Source organism: Hypomesus nipponensis, chromosome 18 (genome assembly GCF_054491055.1).
Source record: "Hypomesus nipponensis isolate SF chromosome 18, ASM5449105v1, whole genome shotgun sequence".
NCBI lineage: Eukaryota > Metazoa > Chordata > Actinopteri > Osmeriformes > Osmeridae > Hypomesus > Hypomesus nipponensis.
In genome coordinates, this window is record NC_140378.1 from 11,886,388 (window position 1) to 11,913,499 (window position 27,112).

Consider the following 27,112-nt stretch of genomic DNA (forward strand, 5'->3'; position numbering starts at 1 on the left):
TGTAGATTCAGTGGGTTGCCTGGTCAACCTCATTCTGTCACATAAAGGGCTGTTAGATTTATCTGGTGGAGTGTGCTTTCTGTACATCAGAAATAAAACTTGCTAGGTCAACCTGATTCTATCACACAGTATAGAAAGCTATTGGGGAATAGTGGTGACTGCTTTGCCTGCTGTTTGATACTAGCATGAGACTGAAATTCTGGATTTTTTACTTTTTCTCTGGTTGTCAATGCAGAAACAATCTGTATGATTGCATCAGTGTAGCACAATGAATTTGGTGGTGATTTTAAGGTAAAGATTCTATGTAATAACGAAAGATGTTTGAAAAGGTCTGTATATGGTAAATCTTGTAATTATTTCAAATCCGTGTTGTGTTACCATAGCAATAAATCCTCGGAACAATGGTGTAATTGTAATTAGCAACGTCAGTGATTACTACTTTAAAAGGGTCGTTTTCAGGTCTGTGCATTTGCTGACTGTCTGTGTTCATAGTAAAATATTATCTAACATTGAAACCTCTCATTCTTGTCATCCTTATTTGTGTCCATTGACTTGAGAGACAGGAGAAAATATCATAAACTTAAAAAGCATTTTATTGTCTTAGTCATGACAGTAATACATGCATTTTCAATATGTCATCTTATTTATTTGTAATTGAATGTCCTCCCTTTATCTGTAGATGACGGAGGGCAGACTGTGTCAGGTGCATCTCCTTGATGACAGGAAGTTGGAGCTGCTGGTTCAGGTACAGTAGATTCCATATTGTTCTATCAGATATTATATGTAAACACCATTTGGTGTTGAATATATGAGTATATTTCCATCCAGTTTGATTTGACCTATTTATGTTGTTAGACATTTTTGTGAAAATGTAACAAGCACACCTTTTCACCTGCAGCCCAAGCTGTTGTCACGAGAGCTCCTAGATTTGGTGTCCTCCCACTTTAATCTCAAAGAGAAGGAATACTTTGGCCTAACATTTACTGATGACACGTAAGTTTGTAAATAAGTGTGTGAACGTGTGTGTTTGAATGTGCATGGGTCATTATGGATTTAATGCTTTTGTGTCTTTGTGATACTTTTTTAATTTATCTGCGTTTATTTATCTGACATTGCAGTGGTCAGTGTAAATGGTTGCAACTAGACCGTAGAGTTTTAGACCATGACTTCTCCAAGAAGAATGGACCTATTGCTCTCAACTTCCTGGTCAGGTATTGTCAGATCACCTTATGTACCACATTCCTACCAGCAGGGAGCACCCCTGTATCATACTGAGTAGAGAATTAAAGGAGACTTGTGCGTATATGCATACTGCACAATTTCTTACAAGGAAGATAATATTATTCTGAATCTATTTTGTGGTCTTCCAGGTTTTACATCGAGACCATAACCCTACTGAAAGACATAACAACAGTGGAATTATTCTACCTCAATGCAAAATCTGCCATCTACAATGTAAGTACCCTGTATTCTATCCCAATCAGTATTGATGGTGAGTCACCAAATTCATCCTGGCTTCTACAAGGTTTAATATGCTCTGATTCACTGTCTCATCTGCCCGTTTAATGGACTCTCCAAACTGAGACTCCCAGACTGTGGTCTGAGGGCCTTTTCTGTCTCAGCAGGCTGGAATGAGACAGTCTGAGAGGGAAGACACTGCAGAACTCCTCAGTCAGAGAGAGACATTTATATGTCAAAGTAGTTACAGGACTAAATTTGAATGAATTCTAGAACATCAATACATGGTACAAGAGTATGGTAGACTAAGATAATTAGGACTCTAAGATTGTTTCTTTTGTTTTGTTCAGGAGGGCATAGAAGTGGAGAGCGAAAATGTCTTCAAACTGGCAGCAAACGCTTTGCAGGTCGGTGTCCTGTGTTTGTTAAAGCTTGTGGATTAATGGCATCATGTCAGTTTGCATCTAATTACATTGTTTATTTTCAATCCATTCAGGAAGCAAAAGGAGACTACACAAGGTAAAGATCAGACCACATAGCATTTTTAACAAAACAAATTTTTTTACAAGGAGAAAGCAAAAAGCATAGGCCTCTAGTAGTGTAACTGTCTCCGCAGATTTCAGTGGAGAGAAAGAGAGAAAGAGCTATGGGGCTCGTCTGCCAGTAGAATGCTGAAAAAATGACACTTGGTTTCTAATTAATCTCATAGCACTGTCAAAAGCCAAGGCTATTTCAGTATTTTGTTTTCAAGTCCAAGATCGACTCGAAACTTAACTACAGTATGTGTATACAAAGTACAGCCCCCCTCTTCACCCTCCCCCCCCCCACCCCCTCACTCTGCAACAGCACTCTCTTGTACTGCTAGCAGCCAACCAGATGGAATACTGTGGTTCTTTGTTTATTTAGGCACCTGGTTTATACAAAATGAAGGGGTTGGCTAGGTGGAGGATGAAGTTGGTTACTTGTGTGTCAATAAGTTCTTTATCTGAAGCCTCCCTGACTGTGTATCTATCTCATCACCTGCTGTGCCTGTGCACCTGCAGCTTCCTTGCGCCTGTGAGCTTGGTTGTACTGACATGCATGGCTTTATGATATCATGAATATTAGTAATGAATGAAAAATGAGTGATTTTAAGATGTCATGTATACTGTATCCTACTTTATAGTGACGAAAACACCAGAACGGACCTAAAAAAACTTCCAACTCTTCCCACCAAAGTGCTAAAGGAGCACCCTTCTCTTGCATATTGGTATGATTTACATTTAAATATATCTTGAAAGTATTTTAAAGTCAGACTTTTAGTTACTGGTCGGTCAGTTGAAGCACACTGTTAGGAACGTTGTCACACAATCACTTAAAATCAACTGTATTTATTGTGAGAGGACTGGAGTGCAAAGTGCATGTTTGTGAATTGAAGATGCCATCAATATTCCACTTTACAGTGAGGATCGAGTGATTGAGCTCTACAAACAGCTGAAAGGAGTCTCCCGAGGGCAGGCCATCCTGCAGTGAGTATCATAAAACAATGTGTATACTTACAGAGGACTGTTTACCACAAGTCATCAGATAAGGGACACTGCCTGGCCGACTTCATTAATCTTTCTTTCTCTCCCTCACTGTCCCTTTTGTGTGTTACACAGAAATGCATTCTCACTCTGTCTTTTACTTCATCTCTCTCTCTCTCTCTCTCTCTCTCTCTCTCTCTCCAGCTCTCTCTCTCTCTCTCTCTCTTTCTCTCTTTCTCTCTCACAACTATCTTGATATAAATCAATAACCCCACTCTGGTTGCTGGCTGCCCAATAAATCATTTTGATTCACTGTGGGCAGCACAAACAGATAACACCCTCATTGTCCTCTTTAGAGTGCCATCTATTAAATCTGTGGTAAACCACCTTCACAAGATTGAACAGAAAATCTGTAATGCTAATGACACTTTCTTTCATTTCAGGTACCTGACTTTAGTAGAATCCCTGCCCACATATGGTGTTCATTATTATGAAGTCAAGGTAAGAATTGTATGCCTATAAATAGTCACAGCTACTGCACCGTCAATCTGTTTCTATTAAAGAGTAATGTCAGCTCTGCGTTATCCTCTCCATTTCAGCAGATGAAGCTCTTGGATGTGTACAGTGTAACCATTTATAAATGATTTTGCTTCACAGGACAAACAGGGGATCCCTTGGTGGCTTGGAATCAGCTACAAGGGAATTGGCCAGTATGATTTACAGGACAAACTTAAACCAAGAAAGGTAAATCATGTTAGAGACAGTTCCCCTCCACCATTGTCTGTGTCTCTCTGTGTGATACTTTGTAGATTAGAGGCAATTTATGTTTGTAACAACAATAAGAAATGTTGTCGATAATCAGATATACTCATAGAACATCAAATGTGCAACTCCAGACAATACAAGGCAAGGGAAATTGCCTGCTGCTGCCTGTCTGGAACAGGGTTATGCATGATTCAATGACAGGGCAGAGAGAAGGAGTCCTCCTGCACATAACACAATGACTCACAATGTGTTTTATTGTGACCGGTTGGGTCCTAGCACAGCTGGAGCAGACCAGGACAGACTAGTTCACATCAAGGAGACAGTCTATGACCTGATTCGGTAATCAATCCATATGGTTAACAAGGCAAACCTCTATTCAGAAGCATGTTGTTTTCACATCTAAGTCTGAAAGGAAAATGGTTTGCCAGGTATGATTTATGAGTCTGCCTGACAATACTAGGACTGTAACCTACTCTTTTGGTTCTGTTGATGCAGTTTCAGACTGAGTCGACAAGAAAGACATCCACCAACCTGGTTTGATTTTCTGTGCTGTTACGTAAATGTATGTGTTCATATGACTGAAGATATAGAAAGGGAGCCTGATTGTATTCAGAGAAGTGAAAAGGTCAGAGCTAATCATATACAGTATTTGTATGAGGTGTAGAACTGACCCAATAGACTAGCTCTTTTGAAAGGCTTTACATTTTTATCTTTGTGCTTGTACCTCTATGAGTAACCCTTGGGTTGGACAGGGGATTGTTTTGGAGAGAAGGCAGGCTGGTATGTTTATGATGTCAAGGGGAGGGAGTTAGGGTCTGGGCGTCAGCTACAAGACAGAGCATACCTGAGGAGACACGTTGAGAGCTGAGAGGAGCTCGCTCAGCCAAATAATGTGTTGGCGCTAAGAGGAGTTGGCCGGAGAGGATTAGACACAGTAACCCGAGAAACAAGGTTGATTTACACACTGGAACTTTATTGGTAAGATGCAGCTACACTTTTCAGTAATTACATGTAGATTGTATAACGTGTATAACATTTAGGTGATAAACTTTGTTGGTTGTGATATGGTCAGGTGTCGGAATTCAATATTCAGCATAATACATTGTGCAATAAGTAATGACAGACTTAGGGAGATTATATTAAAATATAAGTGTTAGAAAATACCCTTAATAACATGTATCATAACATGTATCATAACAACAATGGTCTTAACTGTCCGTCCATACCAAGGCAGGCAGTGTCTCTGAAAGATTTGAGTAAATCTAGAGTTGTTTGTGAGTCATGGACTCATCTGGTTCAAGGCATTTAACACCTGGTGAGGTTAGGAGTTCTGTACAGATGAGTCATGCAGGGTTGAGTCATACAGGGTTGCACATGATCATGTATCTGTACCCCCAAGTAATTTCCTGTGTGCTAGAATTTGCGTTACATAATCGTAGACATTTTTTGACAACCCATGTCTATTACATGACAGCTGAAGTTAAGAGTAAACTCTGTGTTTGACTTGATAACTGTGACATGACATTGGTTCTGGATTGTTTGCTAACCCTTTGGTTTACAGTTTTCATCATGTAATGGCAAGGGCATAGCAAGTGTATTAATATCCCAGAAGGTCATGACTTTATAATATTCTCTTTAATATGACAACATTCTGCTTGTCAGCTGTACCAGTGGAAGCAGCTGGAGAACCTGTACTTTAGGGAGAAGAAGTTTGCTGTTGAGGTTAACGACCCACACAGGTGAGCCAACTGTGATTCTCCAGTGTGATTGAAAAATTGCCTGATGTTCATGGGGCTGGCTCCTATGCCTACAGGTGTTGCAGGTCTTAGTGGTATTGAAAATTAATCGTCATATGTGGTCCACTGCAGATTTTCTACATTCTAATTCTCCTGGTTATGTCTGTGCCTGTGAACAGGAGAGCAGTAACCAAGCGCACTTTTGGCCAGACAGGCCTGGTCATTCACACATGGTATGCCAGCCACTCCCTAATCAAAACCATCTGGGTGATGGCTATTAGTCAGCATCAGTTTTACTTGGACAGAAAGCAAAGCAAAGTAAGTTCTACACATTAGATTGTGACATGCTATATGTTTTACAGTATGTATAATGTAGGCAAATCATTTGGAATTATAGAGCATTTCTTTTCTGGCATGATAATAGGTCAAAGTATCAGTAGCAAGGAGTTTAGAGGAAATTGCCATGGACTTAACTGACCAGCAAGGGGGGTCAAAGATAACCAGACTGGGAGATGTAGGGTTAAAGAACAACCTCATCATGGCCAGCAACGGTAGCCTTGTATCCACAGGTAGGTCAGCAGTGTTCCAACTCATGATCATTGTCTTGCTGTTAAAACCCGCAAACAGACACACTGTTCTGTGGTGACCATGTAAATACTGTCTTTTCTATAGGGTCAGCTGACTCTGAGGTAAATGAAGAACTGAAGAGAGAGAAGATCTCTGAGCTCAGAAAGAAGGAACAAGAGATCCAGGATGTCCTTACCCAGAAAACAAAAGAACTGAAGAAAATCTGCATGAAGGAAGCGGTAAGAAGCCTTTGGCATGTTCTGTAATTTTACTTTCACCGACAGACAGTCTGAGTCAGAATAATTCAGTTCAGTCACTTTAGTTTTGGGAATGGAGGCTGCTTGAATCTGCTCTGTTGAACCTTCAGGGCCTTTAGGAAGATCTATTTTTGCTGGAGTTAGCACCATGGATGAAGAACGCAGAATTGTTGTTTGGTTTTCAGGAGATAACGGGCAAACTGCCAAAGGAGTATCCACTGACCGCAGGCGAGAGACCTCCTCAAATCAGACGACGAGTTGGCACGGCATTCAAATTGGATGAGCTCTTTCCCTATAATGAGGTGTGTATTGACCTGCTAATGGAATGAGACTCAAATGATCATGTTCTGTCTTGTTGGTGCTGTATCGCCTTATGTATTACCCAATATACAAACACAGCACTCACTGTAAACACACAGTACGTTGCCTTGCAGATGCTTAATCATGTACTGCTAACAATTGCTTGTTGTAGCAAAAAAATGTTTGAAAGCTATATATCGAAGACAGTCTCTCATGTCCTCTAACTTAAAGGACCCATACCTAAGAAACCTGGAGAGTAGGTTTGCACTGCAGCGGAAGATCGTGGAGGCTGCCAAGAAGCTAGCGAATGAGGCAGAACTGTGTAAGACAGTGAAAAAAAAGAGGAGGAGGAACTGCCTTGATGCCATGCACAAGCTTCAGCAGATCGAGGACGAGATGAACCAGTACAGAGTAAAGAAAGGCAAGGAGCCCACTCAGAGAGCATCTGTGATCATAGCAGGTACTATGGTTGTTAGAATATATGTGTTATATTTCCCTTCTTCAGACAAATATCACCCAATCATCAAATTGTCAGCTTTTGTTAAACAAAGCTGGCTAGGGTTGTTATTGAAGGATGTTAGTCATCTGTATTTTTGCAATTAGAGGTGGTGCTGCTGTAAGCCCCTTAATGTGCTCATGTCAACACAGACATTGGTTAGAAATGTACACCAACAAGGTATGAGATTGTAGGCCTAGTGTTACTGAGTCAAGATCTGTTTATTGTTTATTGTACTGTACGCATAACTACTGTCCCGTGAAAAAACTGGATGTGTCTTTCCCTGTCTACAGATGAGCTTGTGCGTTCAGAGTGTAACTCAGAGTGTAGTCTACCCCTAGATGACGGTGAGTGATTTTGTGACACCAAATTCAAGTTTCATAAGCACATTAACTAATTCATTCATTCATTTGAATTCTGACAATTCAGCTTCCCTGCTCAATAACCTGACTATGGGTTTTTTTTCCTCTCTGTCTCTCCAGATGACTCAGACAGTGTTCAGAGGCCACGGTCACGCTCTGTCCAGTGCTCCCCACAGCTGAGCCCTCCTCACTCCCTCGGGCCAGAGTATGATCTGGAGAGACACGGCTCCCCCAGGAACCACCAGCACAAGAACCACAGCAGGTGGGAAACGACTGAGACTATGGCCTGAGGCTAAGTAGACAATAGAACCTGTTTATTGAATGTGAAGGAAATGTGCATGTGTACAGTGCCTGAAGCCACCATCATTTTCCTCAGCTTTAATTAAGATACATTCAGAGGTGACCATTTTTTTATTATTATCACATTTCTGCAGGCTAGCATTTGTTGGCCAGGAATCTTCACAGTACTGCCAGCTGCCCAGAGAGGTCTCCTCAGCACACAGTAGTCCCTCTAAGACCTTACCAAGACCCCCCCGAGACCCCCGCAGCATGCCCCCCAGCCCCGCCATGACCCGCAACGCCTATAGCAGTAGCCAGCTCAGGTGAGACCCCACAGCACCTCTACCCTGTCCCATACCCTCTCACCCCAACTATGCAGTCACCCTCTGACCTGCACAACCCAACCTACAGCCTACCCTTTTTACCTATTACTACAGTCTCCATCTAACTTTGCCTTCTACTCTCTTCTCTTACCTCAAAGCCACCAGATTCAAGTCAATCCCATGAATGCAATATGAACATTCTGAAATCCTATGCCTATTTTGGTTTAGTAACATTACCAATGTCCTGTTCCAGATTGGAAGGGAGCTCTCAGTGCTTCAGACATCGAAGTGGCAGTCTGGAGTCTCAGTCCCGGCTGCTGAAGGAGTCAGACCCAGAGAAGCCCATCTTCACCCTGTCACCAGCCCGCAGAAGCAACAGCAGTGAGGCTCTGGAGGACTGCTCCTCCTACGCCAGCCAGTCCAGCCTGGATTACTTTGGAGCAGGCAACCCCCATTACTGCACCCTAGACTCCCGCAGCCGCAACCACCACCACCTACACAGGAAAGTGGAAGTGTATGGAAACACAGGCAGCATGCCTAATCTGGTCCCAAGCCAGGGTGGGTGCAGCTACACGTACGAGCCCCCAGCACACTATGCCCCCACAGCCTACTATGTGGCAGGCTATCCTTGCCCTGATCTGGAGCCTTATTCCAACGGTGCCTACGTCTATGAAAATGAGGTGGAGGGACACTACAATGTTAACCCCTCATACCAGGTGCATGGTTACCATGGACACGAGAGATACAGACACTACAGCAACGAGCGAACGGACAGTCTCTCTCAGAACCCCTATGCCACCATGAGGCACCCCCGCAGCAAGCAGGGGCCCAGGAATGAGCTGCTAGCCAAGAGCATGCAGAAGGCCATGGTGGCTGAGCACCTGAGGGGCTGGTACCACCGCACCGGAGGTCCCAGGGAAGCAGGCCGGGGCCTGATGTATGACTGTGACAGTGGCTCGCAACTCAGCCTGGGCTACCAAACCATGCCGGCTCCATTCAGTCACTCCAGCAGGGCCACCTCCTTTTCCTCAGGTAGGCTCTCTCACACACTACGATTCCTGTATTTGCTGAAATTGCTGTACCTGTGTGAGAAAGGAATATGTTAATAGCAGCACTACTGTGGATGACCACTCTGTCTCTGTGCTGTAGTATCCTCAGCAGCCAGCACAGGGAACTGGCGCAGCCAGCTGGCTGTAGGTCTGACAGAGTTTGACATGGCAGACACACCTACTCACCCAGGAGCTCACGGCAGTCACTACAGCCGCAGTCCGACACACAGCAGGTGAGGACCATTCTTCTTCCTCAGCCTGTTTCACTTCATTGGTTGATGAAGGCAAACTGTTTCAAACATCGTTGTATTTGATCATTCAAAATGATTGTGTCCAGTAGAATAATTCTAATGGTAATAGTTGCAGAAGCAGTAGTTGATTTTGTCACTTCCCCATGCTCAACTGCAGGTTCTCTTGTGGATGTTATATCTGTCCACTCTGTATATGTGCCAATAATTGCACCACTCTTCAAGAACTTGGTAGCTTTTGCTACACCTGCTACTGTTCCTCCTCCTGCTCTTTTTCCTGCATCGTCTTCTCTTCTCCACCTTTCTACTCCTCCTCTCCTCATCACAACAGGTCTTTGTGACTTGCAGATGAATTCCTACATAGATTAGAATGACAAATAAACCCGAATTCATGTGTCAGAGAACAGGTATTATCATATACCTGCATGTGAGATTGAGAAATGAACCCTGCTGATGGTGTTTTCTTTCATGCTATTTTCCTTCTGTCTGACATAACCATTTAACTCCTGTCTTTCACTAATCCTCCAATTAATGCTCACATACACAGATTTTCTCCAGAATGCAAAGTGTTGCGGTCTGACACAATGCCAAACAAATCTGATTCAGTAGAGATGGTTGGTGCAGAGGCCAGTTGTACTGAGGAAGACCATTAGACTTCTATTCAAACACACAAGGGTGAGACATAATAGGCTGGTGCTCATTGTTGTGGCAATCATCTGTGTTTTAAGCTTCCATCTTGGTCACTCGTAGACTGCCAGACATGTTGTGTACTGTGGGGTCAGTATTTTAGGCCATTGCATCCATACATTTATTTTTGTTATGAACTAGGTCAGCCATCAATAGATTGAATTAGTGAGCATACACTGTTCCATGGATAAGTTCTCAGCCATATTCACTGCAGGCTTACTCATAGTGACTTGATAGTACACTGCATGTTGTGTCAAAACATGTCTCATAGTGTACTGTACATAATTAGTTTGTTACCCATTCCTACCTACATACATGTTATTTGTTAAACCAGTGGGGTCCCTCAGTAACTTACATTATGACATAGATTCTTATATATGATCTCCATGACAGATTCTTCCTGGATGGGAACCACATGGGCTTCCACTGAAGATGACCAAACTCAGCTCTGGAACACTTACCCAACTGGAAGCACATTTAACGGATAAGTTAGTACTGAGTGCAACACAGTTCTTAAGGCCAATAATATGACACTCAAGAATGACTTTCCCTCGTGCCTTGGATTGGATGGAGATTTATCCATGAAGACAAGGATGTGACAAAGTTAGAAAACACAGGATATTGCTGATTGGGAAAATGATTACGTATAATTGTGAATATTGTGGATGATATTAAAAAGGAATAAAAAAAAATTGTATCCCTGGAACCTTTAAGCTTTCAACTTAGTGTACTTTTACAAGCAGTACGTGTATTTCATGCCCTCATTGTCTTAAAAATAAATATTAGAGATTTAAACTAAGGACTCACTACATCTCCATGTTAAATGTAGTCATCTGCAGGATATTTCTTTACAATATTAGGAATCCATTTTGAGTAATGATTATAATATTCAAAAATGTGACATCCTTTAAAACAGCATCCTGTGGACTTAAACTCCATCTTCACTCAGTTATCTGAATGTATGTCAATATTGAATATTTTTTGTTGTTAGTGTTTTATGGTGTTGTAAATTGCATGTTGAGAAGCTCAACTTTTGATAATCAGGATTACATTTTTTGTATAAACGTAGGCATAGACTTTTAACAAGGATGATCCTTCAGTGTTATTTTACATGTTTCTCTACATTTGTACAGTGCCTGTGTATTGTTATAGTTTGCTTTGTCATTTCTAATGTGATAGTAAAACCCATTTCTCATTTGAAACAGGAAAACAAATAAAAACCTGTGTCAGACACATAAGATGTGTTTTAAATTATATTATTAATTTAAATATATTATCTAATTTAAACCTAATTGAATTGTTCACATGGCCGTACTAAACAAAACATTACTTGTTGCAACAGTAACATCCAGCAGTAAATGTTTCCTACTGACTTAATGTCAGCTGTTGGTTGTTGTGGACTACATCAGAGCTATATTATTACATTTTCCAAGGAACTGTGAGAGAATATGCAGATCCATGTGCACATTAGACCCTTCTAGGCCTGTGAAAATAGTCCACCTGTCGCTGTCTGTCCTGCCTCTTCCTTTGCCCCAACCAACTGCCCTGCAGCACGATCATGCCAGCTGACCAAGGCTGCTGAAAAAAGAATATGTATAATATGTCTTCCCTCTGGTTGTGCCATAAATATCTTCCATGCAGACCTATGGGTTTAATTTTAGTCTTTGTGAGGCTTGAACAGCCACTTACCAGCTGTCATCCATGCAGTAACACTGTCCATTCTGCTCCAGAACTGTGTTGCAAACAGACAGAGCTTTGCCGTGTTATTTGAGTTAGAAAATAATTGTATAGACTACAAGGAAACATGTCCAATCATAGTGACCAGGATTCCTTCCCAGAGAATGTCGATGAGGAGGACATTGATGAAGATGAGATTTTGGCCAACCTGTCTCCTGAGGAGCTCAAACAGCTCCAGAGTGAGATGGACGTGATCGCCCCAGATGAGAGGGTGCCGGTGGGACAGAGACAGAGGGACCAGACAGAGAAGACTCCCACTGGGGGTTTCGACCACAGATCCTTGGTGGATTACCTGTACTGGGATAAAGAGTCCAAACGCATGCTTGATGAGGAGAGGGTCCCTGCCACTCTACTACCGAGTGAGGTGAGAGGTCTCATGTCTATTTTGTGCACAGTATTGCAGATCATAATAGATATGTTTACATGAATCTATAGTAACAATGGCTGATGACCATGACCAATTTGTAAAGTATTTTAAAAGTCAACTTTTTAGGGGGAGAGCCAATTGACACTGTATTTCACAGATATTTTTCAAATATAAGTTTATTGTATAACTGCTCTAATTGTTTAAATCAGAAAAATATACATGAAGAAGCTGAAAACAAAGAAGAAGAAAAGGATTGTCAGTACTGGGATAAAGAGTCCGTACGCATGTTGGAGGAGGAAAGGGTGCCTGCCACTCTGCCGCTTAGTGGGGTGAGAGTTGTCATGTGCACTTCATGTAGATGTAGGCCACATTATGTGTACAGTAAAAACAGCTGACTTTAAAATTCCTAAAATATATATTGATCTGATGACTGTTCAAATTGTCTCCGTTAGAAAAACATGAAGGATGAGACTGAAAACAAAGAAAAAGGAGAAGATAACTGTGAAGATGTGGAATATGTTTATGAAGTGGTAGAGGAGATCATAGAGGAGGAGGCTGTAGAAGGGGTTGAAGGAGAGGAAGTGATTGAAGAAATAATAGAGGAAATTGTGGAGGTGGTGGAGGAAGAACATGTGGTGGAGCTGAAAGACGAGGAGAAGGTCATACCACTTGAAAAAGTAACTGAATCGGAACATCAAACCACTGACAATTCAAAATTATACCCATCAGAAGATGAAAGTACAAATACTGAAAATTCTAACAGTAATGTCCCACTACCCCCTCTTAAGTTTGAAGAAATCACTGGAGAAAAAGATAGTGAGAACTCAAAGAGCACATCAGAAACACCAGAAACAGAGGATACTAACACCACCACCCTATCCCCCAGCCTTACAGAGCAAGATCCAGAGGAGCAGAAGGCAGATGAGAGCTATAAACCCCTCCAGAAAGAAGAAAGAAAAATAAACAGACTGAATATTCCAAAACTGGCCCTTGGTGGCATTAAACTGACATCAAGGCCTTCAGGCAATGATACAAACCTGGAAAGCACCTTGGATAAGATCCGTAACAACAACCCCACAATCACTGAAATAAACCTCAATAACATTGAAAACATTCCTAAAGAAATGCTCATAGACTATGTCAATGCCCTAAAGAAGAACAAATTTGTAAAAACCTTTTGCATAGCCAATACGGGTGCTGATGAGAACATAGCTTTCACCCTGGCCAACATGCTGCGAGAGAACCGTAGTATCACCACCATCAACATTGAGTCCAACTTCATAACAGGGAAGGGGATTGTAGCCATCATGCGTTGTCTCCAGTTCAACGAGACCCTGACTGAGCTGCGCTTCCATAATCAGAGGCACATGTTGGGCCACCATTCAGAGATGGAGGTGTCTCGTCTCCTTAAGGCCAACAACACCCTCCTGAAGTTGGGCTACCACTTTGAGCAGGCTGGGCCCAGGATGGTGGTGACCAACCTGCTGACCAGGAATCTGGACCGCCAGCGACAGCTGAGGAATGATGAGCAGAAGCATCAGCAGTTGAAGGAGCAGAAGGAGGTGATGCAGATGTATGAGAGCAGTTTGAACTTGCCGCCAGGTCTGTTGGAGATGCTGGGTTATATCCCCCCTATTGAGCTTCTGCAACAGCAGGGGTTCCTAGCACCCCCTCCACAGTCCAGCACCCCTTCACAGCCCAGTACCCCTCCACAGGCCAGCACCCCTCCACAGGCAAACAAACTCAATCTCAAACACACTGTACACAACCTTCTTCCACATTCGACCAGTACTGACCAGGCCAAGCCACTCCTGGATGTCCAACTCAAGAGGACTCCCAAACGCAGAGATCCTTTTCTGGAGCTGGACCCCAGGGAGGACAGGAGGCCAGACAGGGCCAGCTTTCATCTGAGGAAGACCACCCGGCCAAGAGAGACTGGCAGTGGGGTGATGGGAGATGAGAGAGCCAACCTTAAGGATGTGATTAAGACACTGAAGCCAGTCTCTCGCAAGAGGCAGCCCCCAAAGGTTGATCCTACCCCCAGAGATCAACTCCTGAGTGAGATCAAACAGAGCAATGTGGCCTATCTAAAATCTGTGAGTATAGCTGGGAATTCTCAGATTTCAAAGACCCATGCCAGCAGAAAAATATCATTTTTCTAAGCATCCTAGACGGCAGCAAGGGTACTTAAAAACCTGCATGCTAGATGTTTCTTCACTATCCTGAATAAACAAAACTGTTGTCTTTGTTCACAGACACCGCTCCCCAAACTCCTGGAATCAAGAGAAACCAGTCTCTTCTGAAGATTCCATCAACTGTATCTACAATATCTACATTAGCTGTGTTTCACAAAGTGTGACGTGTCTCTTCTTGTCCTCCCACAAGCTAAAAAAAGATTGTGTATTAGTACTGCTGGTCAGACAGACCATCTTAAGCAAGTATTCCTATTGACATGTATTTTAATGTATTTTACTGTGTATGCCTACTCTGTGGTTTTTCCATATCTGTCCAGTCTACTGTGAAATGTTAAAATATTAATTAAACAAAGCCTTGTTTCATCAGGGCCACTGTACTGAAATGCTGCTGCATTTGCTCTTGTTCATTCAATTCATGAACATGACACATCTGTTATAGATTTTATACATTAAGTTTATTTTCTTTGTGAAATGTAGTGCTTTGCCTCCCATTGTGGTAACACTTAGTGACAACAAAAACATACAAAAAGTAGTTTTATTATGGCATCCTTTTTAACATTCCCATAACATTTCCAGTAATCCAATTATCACATTAACATGCACAAATTGGTTCTGTATAGCTGGAGGACTCCACAATGTCCACAGAAAGCATGATTCTGCTTGGCATGGCAACAGACGCTTTACATTATGATAAACAGACACTTGAAAACATTTCCATTGTAAATGGATCTCAAATGGACATCCTGACATTTCTTTCCAGTCAGAAAAATCTCACCTAGACATACTACATATTACGTTTTTGAGTGCACTAAATATATTATTTTAACAAAGTTATTTTCGCAACCTATAGGTTAATAATTTACATGCATAATAATGACATTCAGCCATACATCTGAAATAAAATTATATCTCGAAAAATAAAGCTGTGATAGCAATTATCTTTTTTATACTGCATTGCCATGGTCAGAAGATATTTCTTTCAAACCAACCCACAGGGTCTGAAATAACAAGGGCATTATTGCTACTTGTCAATGAGCAGTCACTTATTCATGGGTTCCATCAACATTTGGGCAATCTTGTCCAGAGACTGTAGTTCAATAAGTAAAGGAGATAAAGAGATGTTTGTGCTGAGGTAGTGTAATCGTGTTGAGTTGTAGGAACTCACTCTTCAATATAAATACCACCCACCAGCACCATCAAAGGGCTAGCATTTTGGTAGGGCAGCTGGCTTAAGCAGTGTTTAAAGAGGTGATCGTTGAAAGCCAGGTTCAAACCCCTGGTGTGGGCTACATTGGGAGAACAAAATACAGTTGAGTGACACGACTACACCTTTGAGAGTAGCAAAATGTTTGGTTCTGATTTAGTTCATTTTAGCAACAATGTATTGTTAGCTCTATAAGTTTGTAACTGAACCTTAGACACAGCCTTCAGACACAGACCTATGTACTCACATTCAGCATTAGAATATGCAGTCAATATAGACAACACTACAGGTGCACAGAAATCATTTAAACAACATTTTGGACATGACAAACAGACAAGGATGCTCATGACTCATTGAATCATGCCCAGTGTCTTTCAGAAACATATAATCTATTTATGAGTGCACACCTCCCAAAATGAAGTGACCAAACACACAATATATAACAATGTAATATAAAGCATGGAACAGATGTGTAACAAAAAACAAAAGTAAGACGGGTGAATAGGAGGAATGCAAAACCTTATTTGGAGTCAAAAATATCTTAGGATTGTGCTAAAAGAAAAATAACTATATTGAAAGAGGGTGCCAGTTTGACAAGCACTCCTCTCATTCCTTAAGTTTGCTCTCAATGAAGTCCTGGATCTTGTTCATCTTCTCCTCCTGTTGGTCCAGGAGGTCCATGAGGACACCCATGGGAGACTTCTTAATGCCGACCCCCTCAATTTTGTTCTCCATCCTGTTCTTCATGTTGCGCAGTCTGAGAGAGGCATGGACCAGACTCACTGTGAAACAGAGGACTTGTTTTATTTGTCAACAAATGATTAAAGAACTGGGTAGATTTCACCAATATAAACTGATTTTATAAGCTTCTCATATCGAGGGGTTCAACAGAGGCATCATCTTGATTCCTTTGACAGCTGGATGCCAATAGGATGATGTCAACCAGTAAAAGTTGTTATGTTGCTACATAGCAACCAGTCAACAGGCGGGCCTCCTGGGAAGGGCTCTCAGTGTTCCTTCTCAGCCTGCCTCCCAATTCCAACACAAAGCTGTTGCTTTTGCTCACTGACTCACAAACAATTAACTAACCCGTTATTTTGTACTCTGAATGCAGTTATAATATAATGTCATACATATAGGCCTGTAAATTAATGAAACAGGGAGGTTGGCAAAACCTGTTTCTAGAAGTCCTTGACTATAGATTCCTCTATGAGTCACCTCCCTCATAATAGAGCCCCATGTCATTTTGGATCTAACCCGGAGAGCTAAAATGCCATACTCTTACTCAGAGGTTAATGCTTATGACAGGAAAAGACTCACATAGTAAAGGGAAAGTGATCCCAAAAATGAAGACCATCACGCCACCACACAGCGACAACAGGAAGTAGCTGGTACCCATAACCGCAAGGACAAACAGGGTGGGGTTCTTCTTCTTAAAGTTCTTGATGATGGTCTTGTTCTCCCCTGCCCACACAGAACCCATGAAGACCAGAGAGACCACTGCTCCTCCCAGGAACATACCAAGAGGGTTAAGGAATCTAAAAAATATATAAGACATGCAAATACATAAATACGAATATCCCAAGCTACTATGGTTAATATGCTCAGTAGTTTGGGGCAGAAAGAACAGCACAGCCTGGTGGTTGGAATAATAGAAATCCTGCATCATATAGCCAAGGACATTTTCTATACCCATCAAGGTGCCTGAAAAACAGGGCATGGCTAAAAGCCCATATTCCATGGTATCCATGGAAGTGTTATTAAACTTTTCCATTAACTCGTTGATCTGCAGATTACTATGCGTTGCTTAACATCAAGATGACCAAACGCCAAATTACACAAGCCTAGGATTTATACTATGTATTCATGTTCACACCATTTTTTGGTTTGAGAAATAAACCATAGAAATCTAGCTGATAATGATAGTTTATTCATTTTTGGTTTGAAGGCAGTATCAGCACACATCATCATACAAACTTAAAAGACGCAGGAAATGTAGCTCTAAATGAATTTATGAAGGCCAGCTCCTAGTTAGCTACTGTTGCTACTTAGCTAAACAAACTCCACTCCATAAACGTAGCCTATCAGTTTTGCAAAGACATGTTAGAAAAGACAAGGCAATATTTACAAACTGCTAATAAAATGGCAGGCACTTCAATAATGTGGCTATGGGTGCGGACCACATTTCCAACTAATCACATTAGCTACTGTGTACAGTAGGCCTACAGTAGCTAATTTGCTGTTTGTAGCTGGGTGACTTGCTGTAAGGTAACAACCCCTGACTTACCCAACAATCAAGAAAACCACGATGGCTACAGCAAAATAATTTGTCTGATAGTACAGTAAATTGCTGATCACCCTGTTGTTCCATTTTGTTAAATCTCTAAAATCCGGTTTAGCAAATCGATCAGCCCCTGGGAAGAAATCGTCCCAGGGTCTAAGTGGTGCAAGCTCCATCCTTGCCATTGCTTATTTTCTCTCTTTGCTGCTAGCAAGTTTGCTGAGTAGTGTGAGGTCAGCTGATCAGCGAGCAAGGAGGAGAATCAAGCTTTTTCACGTGAGACGCTCGCGAGAGTTGCGTGTGACTGACAGCTAGGGAATGAAGTGGATCAAAGCTGCGTCATATTTTCCTGAAAAGGTTTCACATTTTGCCAAAGATGGAAATTTACATACGACGCAATTTTGACACACCTGAAACAAATATTCGTCAAGGAAATGGAACCGTGAAAGTATGGCGGATGCTGAGGAGCCGTAAGTAAGAAATTATTAAAAGCAAGTGTAGTGCCGAATTGATCACCCTCTGCTAAAAAACAATCCTACTTGAACCTTCTTTTATTCTCTCCTTTTAGGGAGAAGAAAAGAAGGAGAATAGAGGACCTCACTGAAAAGTTAGTGACGAAAGCCATGTAGGCTCTAAACTGCCTGGCACTGGCTGCAGGTTTGCCAAAATCCAGCTGCAAAAGCAGCGCCAGTGTGGAACCGATGTGAAAAATCATTTAATTTCTACATACACGTATTGATTTATTGGCCAATTAAACCTTAACTGAGAACACTTCTGAAGTGGGAATACACTTACTTAGCAAATGTTACATTTTGAGCAGACTTGGCAGTACAATAAAGTTTGACTGCATTGGTTAAAGAAACCGGACAGTTAGATGACTGCCTTATGCTTATTAAAATACATTTTTGTAAATCCACGTTTTAGTGACACACACTTCACCCAAATAACTGCCATTTGGGTATCCAGGAACAATGCATCGATATTTTCAGGATTATCCCTCATGGTATTTCCAAGAAATATTTGTGATTGATATGTGCAGCAGAGCGTCTGTGTGTGTTGACCTTTGTGTGTGTGCAGAATGGCTGTGGATGTCAGTGCTGGTGACTGGGATGGGCGGTGGAACCATGTAAAGAAGTTCCTAGAGAGATCTGGCCCATTTACTCATCCAGACTTTGAACCAAGCACTGAGGTTAGAACTGCAAAGCCAGTTAAAATGTACCTTGTAGTTACAATTATCACCATATCATTTTAACTAGCATACAGCCATAGGTGTTCTTCTTAAGAACTAACCATAAAGATGACCCAGGTAATGTTTCTTTCAGTCCCTCCAATTTTTGTTGGATACATGCAAGATATTGGTAATTGGAGCCGGTGGACTCGGCTGTGAACTGCTCAAAAATCTAGTATGTGAGATTATATTACATTGAAAAAATAAGTATAATTTATTTGACAAATAAAGCATGCATACTCTGTTCACACATTCACGTTCACTCGTTTTAATATGTGGCTTTGCCTTTGGTCTAGGCCCTGTCTGGATTTCGGCACATTCATGTGGTCGATATGGACACCATTGATATCTCCAACCTTAATAGGCAGTTCCTTTTCAGGTTTGGGTCGTGTGGAGTGAGATATGCATTGAAAGTGTTTTATATATTTTTATTTGGGGACCTTCTCCAATGCAAGTAGTTTCTCCAGCACCTGTGATAGTTTTGCTATATTATAATATATTTAGATATTACGTACTGTTCATTAAGTAAATCACTGACTACCTTTATTTTTTCTGCTTTTTAACTTTGATTTGGTTCTATTTTACACCCTCTCATAAAGATTCAAAGATGTGGGACGGCCAAAGGCAGAAGTTGCTGCTGATTTTGTTAACAATCGAATCCCTGGATGTAAAGTCGTCCCGTATCTTTTGCTTCTGAAGAAGCCTATGTGAATATGTTATACTCATGAGGGATAACATGCATCATTGAAACCCTTCTGCACAGCCTGAACAGCCTACTATTGTGTACATGCTTATCAAATCTCTCAGATACTTCAAGAAGATTCAAGATTTTGATGAGTCTTTCTACAGACGTGAGTACAAGCTTTGTAATGTAATCTATGTCATAGAAATGTTTGTTGAAAACTGATGTTTTTTTTTTTTTTGTAAATAATCTATTTGTAATCATCTTTTTTTATTATCCTCTGTAGAATTTCACATCATAGTTTGTGGTCTAGACTCCATCATTGCCAGGCGATGGATGAATGGAATGCTGGTAGGTATTTTTTATAACAAATATCTGTGCTTTGTTTTGAGCATATTGACTATTCCATTACAAATAACACATGAATGAATGGAAACCTTTATTGCTGAATGGAAACCTTTAACCTTTTCTGCGCCAAGAGCTTTAAAACCGAGCTACATTCAACACTGCAGACAGGACAGTAAAGTGGACAGAACACAATTAATTAAAAGCATAGGAGACAATAAATGCAAGAATAAAATAATACAAAAAATACAACTGAAGGCATCATGGGAATAACTTAAAAATGTCAGCAGGTCCAGTACAATGTAAAGTGCAGAAAGGATAAAAACATCTGTTTTGATTGAGCAGCTGAATACTTCTTGGGCACATATCTAGACTGCTAAAATAAATGTGTTGTCAGCTGTCGCTTCTGAGCTATGAAGATGGAGTACTGGACACCAGCTCCATCATACCACTCATAGATGGAGGGACAGAGGGCTTCAAAGGCAATGCCAGAGTCATTCTCCCAGGCATTAGTGCATGCATTGACTGCACACTGGAATTCTATCCACCACAGGTACCTATCATCATCTAAAACCATGTGTCATTATTTTAGCTGAATCTGTTTTTACTTCATGCTGTATTTGTTTGGCTGTAGATTAACTTCCCCATGTGCACCATTGCGTCCATGCCTCGGTTACCAGAGCATTGTGTTGAGTATGCTAGAATGCTGCAATGGCCCAAAGATAAGCCTTTTGGAGGTATGTTCATAAAATCACACTGCACATTTCCTACACCTACAGGACAAAAAATTGCACTGTAGTTCTCCATTGCACGTATATTGTTTCAATGCTTGCGTAACACTGTTAAATACAATTGTTTTGAGACGCGGGCTGCTCCTACTCTGTCTCCTAGATGGTGTGGCCTTGGATGGGGACAACCCAGAGCACATCCAGTGGGTGTTCCAGAGAGCGGAGGAGAGAGCTGTAGAGTTTAACATCACTGGAGTCACATACAGACTCACACAAGGTTAACCTTTTTTCATACAAGATCAGTTACCGGAAAACTACACGTTCAAATCAGAGTATGGATAAATTACATTAAAGTTTTGTGTTACAGGGGTTGTGAAGAGGATCATCCCTGCGGTGGCTTCCACAAATGCAGTTATTGCTGGTACATAAGGCCAATTATTTACATCTGAATTGGATTTTTTATTTTTATAAAAAGTTTTCAAATTAGATTTTTTTTTTAAATCATAATATTTTTTCATTTTCTCAGCTTCCTGTGCAACTGAAGTTTTCAAAATAGCTTCGAGGTAAGTAATTACATCTATTCTCTCATTAGGCCTTTTCATTTTTTCTAGTGTTCTCGTGAGAGTGAGTACTTCTGGTAGAATTCTATTATTGTGTTCTGTTTAGTGCATACATTCCTCTGAATAACTATCTGGTGTTCAATGATGTGGATGGATTGTACACCTACACATTTGAAGCTGAGCGAAAGGTCAGTTCTACCTCTATAATACTTAGAAGATTTGAAAGAGTGGAGCATTTAGTATACAGTATCACTGTCAGTTAGTGTTCAGTCGAGGCTGTACGCTCAAGCATGCTCTTGTATGACAGGAGAACTGCTCGGCATGTAGCCAAGTGCCCCAGGATCTCCAGTTCCCTCCCTCAGCCAAACTACAAGAGGTTCTGGAGTACCTGACTGAGAACGCCTCCCTGTGAGTACTGTGTTGATGCTAGGCCTACCCACATCTATGGATTTCTGTCTTTCTTTTCACCTTTTTAATGTGAGTTCAGTGAGTGTATGGCAAATGAAAACACTCTTGTTTTCTTTAGACAAATGAAATCCCCAGCAATCACTACAACGTTGGAAGGCAAGAATAAGACACTATATTTACAGGTGAGGTAACTATCCAATATTTAAAACTGTAATATATTACAATATAGGAGGCTATAACAATTCACTAACAGTTTCATCACTGTTTTACAGACAGTAGCATCCATTGAACAAAGAACCCGGCCCAACCTTTGCAAAACCTTGAAAGGTAAGTATATTTAGGTATATTTAGAGTGTTTCATGTATCTCAGTGTGGGTGCTACTGTCAAAGGTGTCATTGTTTTGCTGACCTAAGCAAATCTTGGATCCTCTGCATACTGCCCCAAAATGAAGACCTCATGAACACTGCTTTAACTACTTTCTTCATTGCAAAGTTTGATATTCAATAGCACAGGTGGGCAGTATTTATACTTAGGGATGAGTTCAAACAGTTGTGTTCGGTTACTCTGCCTTAACAGAACAATCCATGAAAATCCATTCTCCCAATTTAAAATGACTTCCTGTTATTGCAGAGCTGGGATTGGCTGATGGACAGGAACTGGCTGTGGCAGATGTCACCACACCACAGACAGTTCTCTTCAAGCTGAATTTCACCACATAAAGCACCCACAAACATACAATAATGAAATGTACTTGGTCTGCAACAATCTTTTGTCAAACATTGTGGAAGAGGGGATAATGTTACAGCGATATTACATTAATTTATTTGAGACTAATAATGTAAATATGATCAACCATATTTGTCTCTTTATCATTAAATGTACATTTGTTCAGAATCTTTACACAGTGAACAATTTAGAATCAAAGTGGTGAACACCTTTTATCAGTGATGTTGCTGTACTATCTGCTATCAGGAGCTGTTGTTTCTCCCTCTTTATGATTATACTTGCTGTAGTTTCACTGTATGTGCATTAAAATGTATATGTACTGTGCTCCAATAAAGTATTTCCATTGTTGGTAATCAGTCATGTCTTTTTACTTTTTATAACTTGGCTCATTCCTCTCCAGAGGACTTTCAGTGAACTGTTGTTACTATAGGTTGGAGTACTGGTGACACTATTCATCTTCATAGATTAAGATTACTCTGATGCAGAGAATTTGGTTTTATTAGGTTAGACAGATTTTTTAAATACTTGGTAATTCTATTAATTTTATAGGTTAATTTCTGACACTAATTATAAAGTAAGTGATTTGTCAACTTCACTAAGATTTTAGACAACTTTATCAGTTCTTAGAAAAGTGAAAATGAATTAAACCTGTCTGCATTGGTCTCATAGGTGCTGTCCATGGTGCTAAACCTCGTCCTCGTGATTCAGCATGGGTGGGGGTGGGGGAGAGTACCCAGCTCTATTTAATCTTCTTAAGCATAATATAATGAAAGGGGTTTATTGCACTCAGGGAAACATATGGTTTCTTGATTACGTTCTTGTTTTTAATGATGGGAAAGCCGCCTGGCGTGTTAATTCACTAGTCACTAGAGTTTACTACATGCGCAGACAGATGGACATGTGAGGACAGGACTGCTTCACGATATTCATGAATCCCTACACACCCTTGACATGGATACCGACAACACTGACACCTGTAGCATCTGATAAAAAAGGACTAGAAAGCATGAAGGCCTAATTAAAATCGAACAACAGAAGTGGCGTACGTATTCGTCTCTGGAGTACAGTCTACTGTATGTGTTGATTGGACATCTCTTGGATTGAGTCGTATTTTAAGAAGTGGGATAAATTATGTCACGCTTTGGTGTCAAATGGAAGTATGTTGAAACCAAAAATGATCTGGCGCGAAGTAAACCGTTATGAATACATTTCCATTGGCATCCACACGAGATGTCAATCTAAAGTTTTAATACAAAAATAGTTTAAAGATGCTGCCTTCTCACACGGATTACATTTAATTGGACAACAAAGGTAGGTAATCTAGCATTTAATTATAGTTTACGTCTCATAGATAACAGTAGTGGAGACTTTGCATTTAGTTTGTTAAAGAAAACCCTGGAAGGATTATTAATATAGGCTTATCCAGGATAAGTAATTAAAGATAAGAAAATACTATACAAATATATTAATTTAAGCGAATATACATAGATGCATATTTGTTTTAGAAGCATACCTTCTCATTGGTGGCTGAGTTTTTACAGGAAATTGTGGATCACCAAATCAATGAATCAAGTTTGAGATCTTGCTCAGTCCATTAACCTGATGCTAGCAGCCAGACAACAGTGACAACGCAATTGCACCGGTCATTATATCAGGGGTTCAAAATGTAGCACAAATTATCGTCTTACTTTATCTGACCTGCCATGAAGACTTTTTTTTTCTGGAATCGGAACACCTTGTAACCCGTTGTCTTTTGAGTGTAAATCTCAATGTACAAGAGACAAATATACTGTAGCTGTTCAGTATGCCTTAATTTAATCCTCAACAATATGATCATCCAATATTTGATCCATGTGTCATCAGTCTATGCTTGCAAGGCAGGCAGGATGATGGCGAGCTGTGTGTTGGCATGGCGGCTGCACTGGGGTCTCCTGCTGCTTGGTACAGTCCTACTCTACAGCCATCCAGTGTCCACTGGCAACCAAAGCTCTGGGGCCCTGACAGGTAGGTGTCAGATCAGTCAGATCCTGTCTCCCCTTTGCCCTCCCTCCCTGTGGACTCATTATGAAATGGCCACCAATACGGACTGGTCTCCAAGGAATTCACAATGGCCAGATTCAACAACATAAAAACAAGTACTTGTGGTCTGCCTGGAGAAGATATACAATATTACAGCACCACAATTTCACTTCATAGGTCATAGATGTATGCAGTTATGAATGTTTTCTGTTTACCTTCAACTCTGCTCGTGGGTTAAGGTCACGGGATGCTGCATGCGTCCACATGGTGGTGCTGTTGCTCCAGAAACCGACTGCTGGCATGGCTAGCTCGGTACAACTTACTTAGCTTCACGAAGCTTTGAAACCAAGAGATTTACCTTATAGTAACCTCTGTCACAAAGCATGTATTACACTACTGTTGCTATGCACATCTAATAGTATGTACTGTGTATAAGTGTTTCACTGTGTGGAGTCAGATGGCTGAGTGGCTATTAAGTCAACAGTTTAGTCATGTTTACATGTCACACTCACTGTTATGGTGTCTGGGGGCAGACTATAGTGTGTTACTTTCTTTCTCTTTTTTATTTTTTTTATTTTTTTTATGCATTCTAGACTTCTTAGGATTTCTGCGGACTGAACAGAGCATAGTCGATTGATCTTACATACAGCATCTCGTCTCACCTCAAACAGACACTCTTCCATCTGACAACCTCTTCAGGTTCAGCCCAGGAGAAAACTGGCACCTGTGAGGTGGTGGCTGCCCATCGCTGCTGCAACAGGAACAAGATTGAGGAGCGTTCTCAGACAGTCAAATGTTCCTGCTTCCCTGGCCAGGTTGCTGGTACAACCAGGGCTCAGCCCTCCTGTGTGGAAGGTAGGCAAGACTAAAGAATCCAGGAGTTGTTCAGTAGATATTGTGGAACCTTCACAAAAACTTTTGACTGATTCAAATTGTTTTTTCCCCACTCCTGTCTATGATACTAAATTTAGCCTGGTTTCGAGTGAGAGATGCCAAAAAACACCTTAGTGTCATGACAAATAATAGACACCCTTCAGGTTAGATATTATTGAAGCAGAGGTGCTGTGTGTGATGTGTGCTTCTCCAGCATCCATAGTGCATCAGAAGTGGTGGTGTAGGATGGAGCCGTGTTTGGAAGAAGAAGAGTGCAGGGTTCTTCCTGACCTCACCGGTTGGTCCTGCATCTCTGGGAACAAAGTCAAGACAACCAAGGTGAGGTCACGGTCATCTCAGATGGAGAGACAGCAAACAGAAAGCCATCTCATTGTCTTCAAAACACAGTTACCCTACTGAGGCAGTTAAAGTAACCACATTTATATTCACAGCGATGCAAGGTTGCTGTGGATAATTTGCATTGCCCACGATATCGGAAGCCATGTAAAATGTATATTAGCAGTTGTCGTAGTGAAAACAAATATAAACAGAGTTGACAATCTTCTTGTCCGTCCTCCCTCTCACCCCTTTCTTTTCTGATCTCATTCTAGTATGTTCACTCATCTAATGCAAATAGGGAATGACAGAATTTGTGTGTGCGCATCCCATGTTTGTACAGTGTTTGCTATAAGCCCAGCTTTGATGATCAAAGGTCCCACAATCACGCATAATCACAACTCCCAAAGGCACCATCAACATTACTGCTCTCCACTAGGCACAGGGAGCTAAGCTAGTTTAATTCTGTAATCTTGTGAACGATGGGGCCAAAAGGACAAACATGAAATTAGACTTTTTAAATAAATGTAAACCATCTAATTTAGAGCCCTTGAAGTGATTGAATAAAATCTAGACAGCCTTACTTGCAAAGGGGCAAAAAGCTGTATTTAGAAAATGTTGAAATGTGGGGTTTCCTACTTTTATTTTGTAGTCTCAAATTGAACAGATTTTTTTTAATAGATATCTTGTTGTAGTCAATATTGTTCAGAAAACAGCTGGCTTGTGCAGCTTTTAAACACAAGTCAGCAATTTTCAATCCAGCTGCTTTTTGAATCACGTAAAAATGTCCATTAACAAAACACAGTAAATGAATCTACTTAAAGAAAGTATCATTATGAAATCTAATGGGTCGATATACTGTGCTTTTCAGGTTGCACGATAGCAATAGTCCATCTCAGCCTTCAGTCTGCTGTCCTCCCCTGAACAGATGTCTTTGTCTTCCCTGAAGAGAACTGTCATCCCAGTGTTCATGGAACATAAGAACCAGCTTCGTCTAGTGACAGAAACAACTGAAGGGCAGGATTCACTAAAGGAATTAGTTATTTCACACACACCACTGTGTATGGGATTCAGCTTTGCAGACATTTGTAATATTACTAAGTACTTTTTAAGATGTAGTTCACCTGAGTCATTTGAATGAAATAATGGACTGCCCATGAAAATCTTCCTACAAAAGACATGTCTTCTATGGAATGCAGGAAGTGTAGAAAGGACACGTGTGCCGGGACAGAAAAATGCTTTTGGAAGAAACCAGATATACATGTATTACCCTAGAACACAAACAAACACACACACACAGCTTTCATCTCTACCGGTTAGACAAGCCACCACCTGCAAGGCTGCGATGGCATGCAAATAAACATGGAACTCAGATGCAAAACAAGGGCTG

General features: G+C 41.0%; 5 protein-coding genes across 8 annotated transcripts; 4 read left to right on the forward strand and 1 right to left on the reverse strand.

Annotated features, from left to right (window-relative positions):
- Positions 1-422: 422 nt before the first annotated feature.
- On the forward strand, positions 423-11,270 carry frmd4bb (FERM domain containing 4Bb). 2 transcript variants are annotated; one of them, XM_084679229.1, is made up of 24 exons: positions 424-459; positions 680-745; positions 899-993; positions 1,119-1,211; positions 1,371-1,455; positions 1,809-1,865; positions 1,955-1,977; positions 2,624-2,707; positions 2,901-2,966; positions 3,407-3,464; positions 3,621-3,707; positions 5,391-5,467; positions 5,644-5,782; positions 5,889-6,033; positions 6,137-6,270; positions 6,474-6,590; positions 6,820-7,048; positions 7,378-7,431; positions 7,567-7,708; positions 7,881-8,048; positions 8,302-9,080; positions 9,198-9,330; positions 9,893-10,020; positions 10,426-11,270. In XM_084679229.1, the coding sequence occupies exons 2-23, from the start codon at positions 680-682 to the stop codon at positions 9,996-9,998; spliced, it is 2,937 nt and encodes a 978-aa protein (XP_084535355.1). In that variant the 5' UTR covers positions 424-459; the 3' UTR covers positions 9,999-10,020; positions 10,426-11,270. The 2 variants fall into 2 exon arrangements, with proteins under 2 accessions (XP_084535356.1, XP_084535355.1); XM_084679230.1 differs by lacking the exon at positions 9,893-10,020 and having other exon boundaries at positions 423-459.
- Positions 11,271-11,695: 425 nt separating this feature from the next.
- lmod3 (leiomodin 3 (fetal)) lies at positions 11,696-14,714 on the forward strand. Its single transcript, XM_084679231.1, has 4 exons — positions 11,696-12,133; positions 12,346-12,465; positions 12,589-14,232; positions 14,392-14,714. The coding sequence occupies exons 1-4, from the start codon at positions 11,837-11,839 to the stop codon at positions 14,437-14,439; spliced, it is 2,109 nt and encodes a 702-aa protein (XP_084535357.1). The 5' UTR covers positions 11,696-11,836; the 3' UTR covers positions 14,440-14,714.
- Positions 14,715-14,852: 138 nt separating this feature from the next.
- Positions 14,853-18,054, reverse strand: LOC146252132 (PRA1 family protein 3-like). Its single transcript, XM_084679235.1, has 3 exons — positions 17,823-18,054; positions 16,856-17,073; positions 14,853-16,317 (listed from the first exon to the last, which is right to left on the reverse strand). The coding sequence occupies exons 1-3, from the start codon at positions 17,999-18,001 to the stop codon at positions 16,142-16,144; spliced, it is 573 nt and encodes a 190-aa protein (XP_084535361.1). The 5' UTR covers positions 18,002-18,054; the 3' UTR covers positions 14,853-16,141.
- Positions 18,055-18,165: 111 nt separating this feature from the next.
- LOC146252133 (NEDD8-activating enzyme E1 catalytic subunit-like) lies at positions 18,166-22,850 on the forward strand. 3 transcript variants are annotated; one of them, XM_084679234.1, is made up of 18 exons: positions 18,195-18,286; positions 18,385-18,423; positions 18,894-19,005; positions 19,139-19,219; positions 19,341-19,423; positions 19,644-19,724; positions 19,852-19,895; positions 20,013-20,077; positions 20,469-20,624; positions 20,706-20,808; positions 20,963-21,076; positions 21,167-21,220; positions 21,326-21,362; positions 21,466-21,547; positions 21,667-21,767; positions 21,886-21,954; positions 22,040-22,094; positions 22,399-22,492. In XM_084679234.1, the coding sequence occupies exons 1-17, from the start codon at positions 18,267-18,269 to the stop codon at positions 22,044-22,046; spliced, it is 1,248 nt and encodes a 415-aa protein (XP_084535360.1). In that variant the 5' UTR covers positions 18,195-18,266; the 3' UTR covers positions 22,047-22,094; positions 22,399-22,492. The 3 variants fall into 3 exon arrangements, with proteins under 3 accessions (XP_084535359.1, XP_084535360.1, XP_084535358.1); XM_084679232.1 differs by having other exon boundaries at positions 18,196-18,286; positions 21,886-21,949; positions 22,399-22,850; XM_084679233.1 differs by lacking the exon at positions 18,385-18,423 and having other exon boundaries at positions 18,166-18,286; positions 21,886-21,949; positions 22,399-22,850.
- Positions 22,851-24,380: 1,530 nt separating this feature from the next.
- Positions 24,381-25,806, forward strand: LOC146252134 (chemokine-like protein TAFA-2). Its single transcript, XM_084678991.1, has 3 exons — positions 24,381-24,498; positions 25,213-25,368; positions 25,601-25,806. Exons 1-3 carry the CDS (start codon positions 24,381-24,383, stop codon positions 25,804-25,806), a joined length of 480 nt encoding a protein of 159 aa, XP_084535117.1.
- The last annotated feature ends 1,306 nt before the right edge of the window (positions 25,807-27,112 follow it).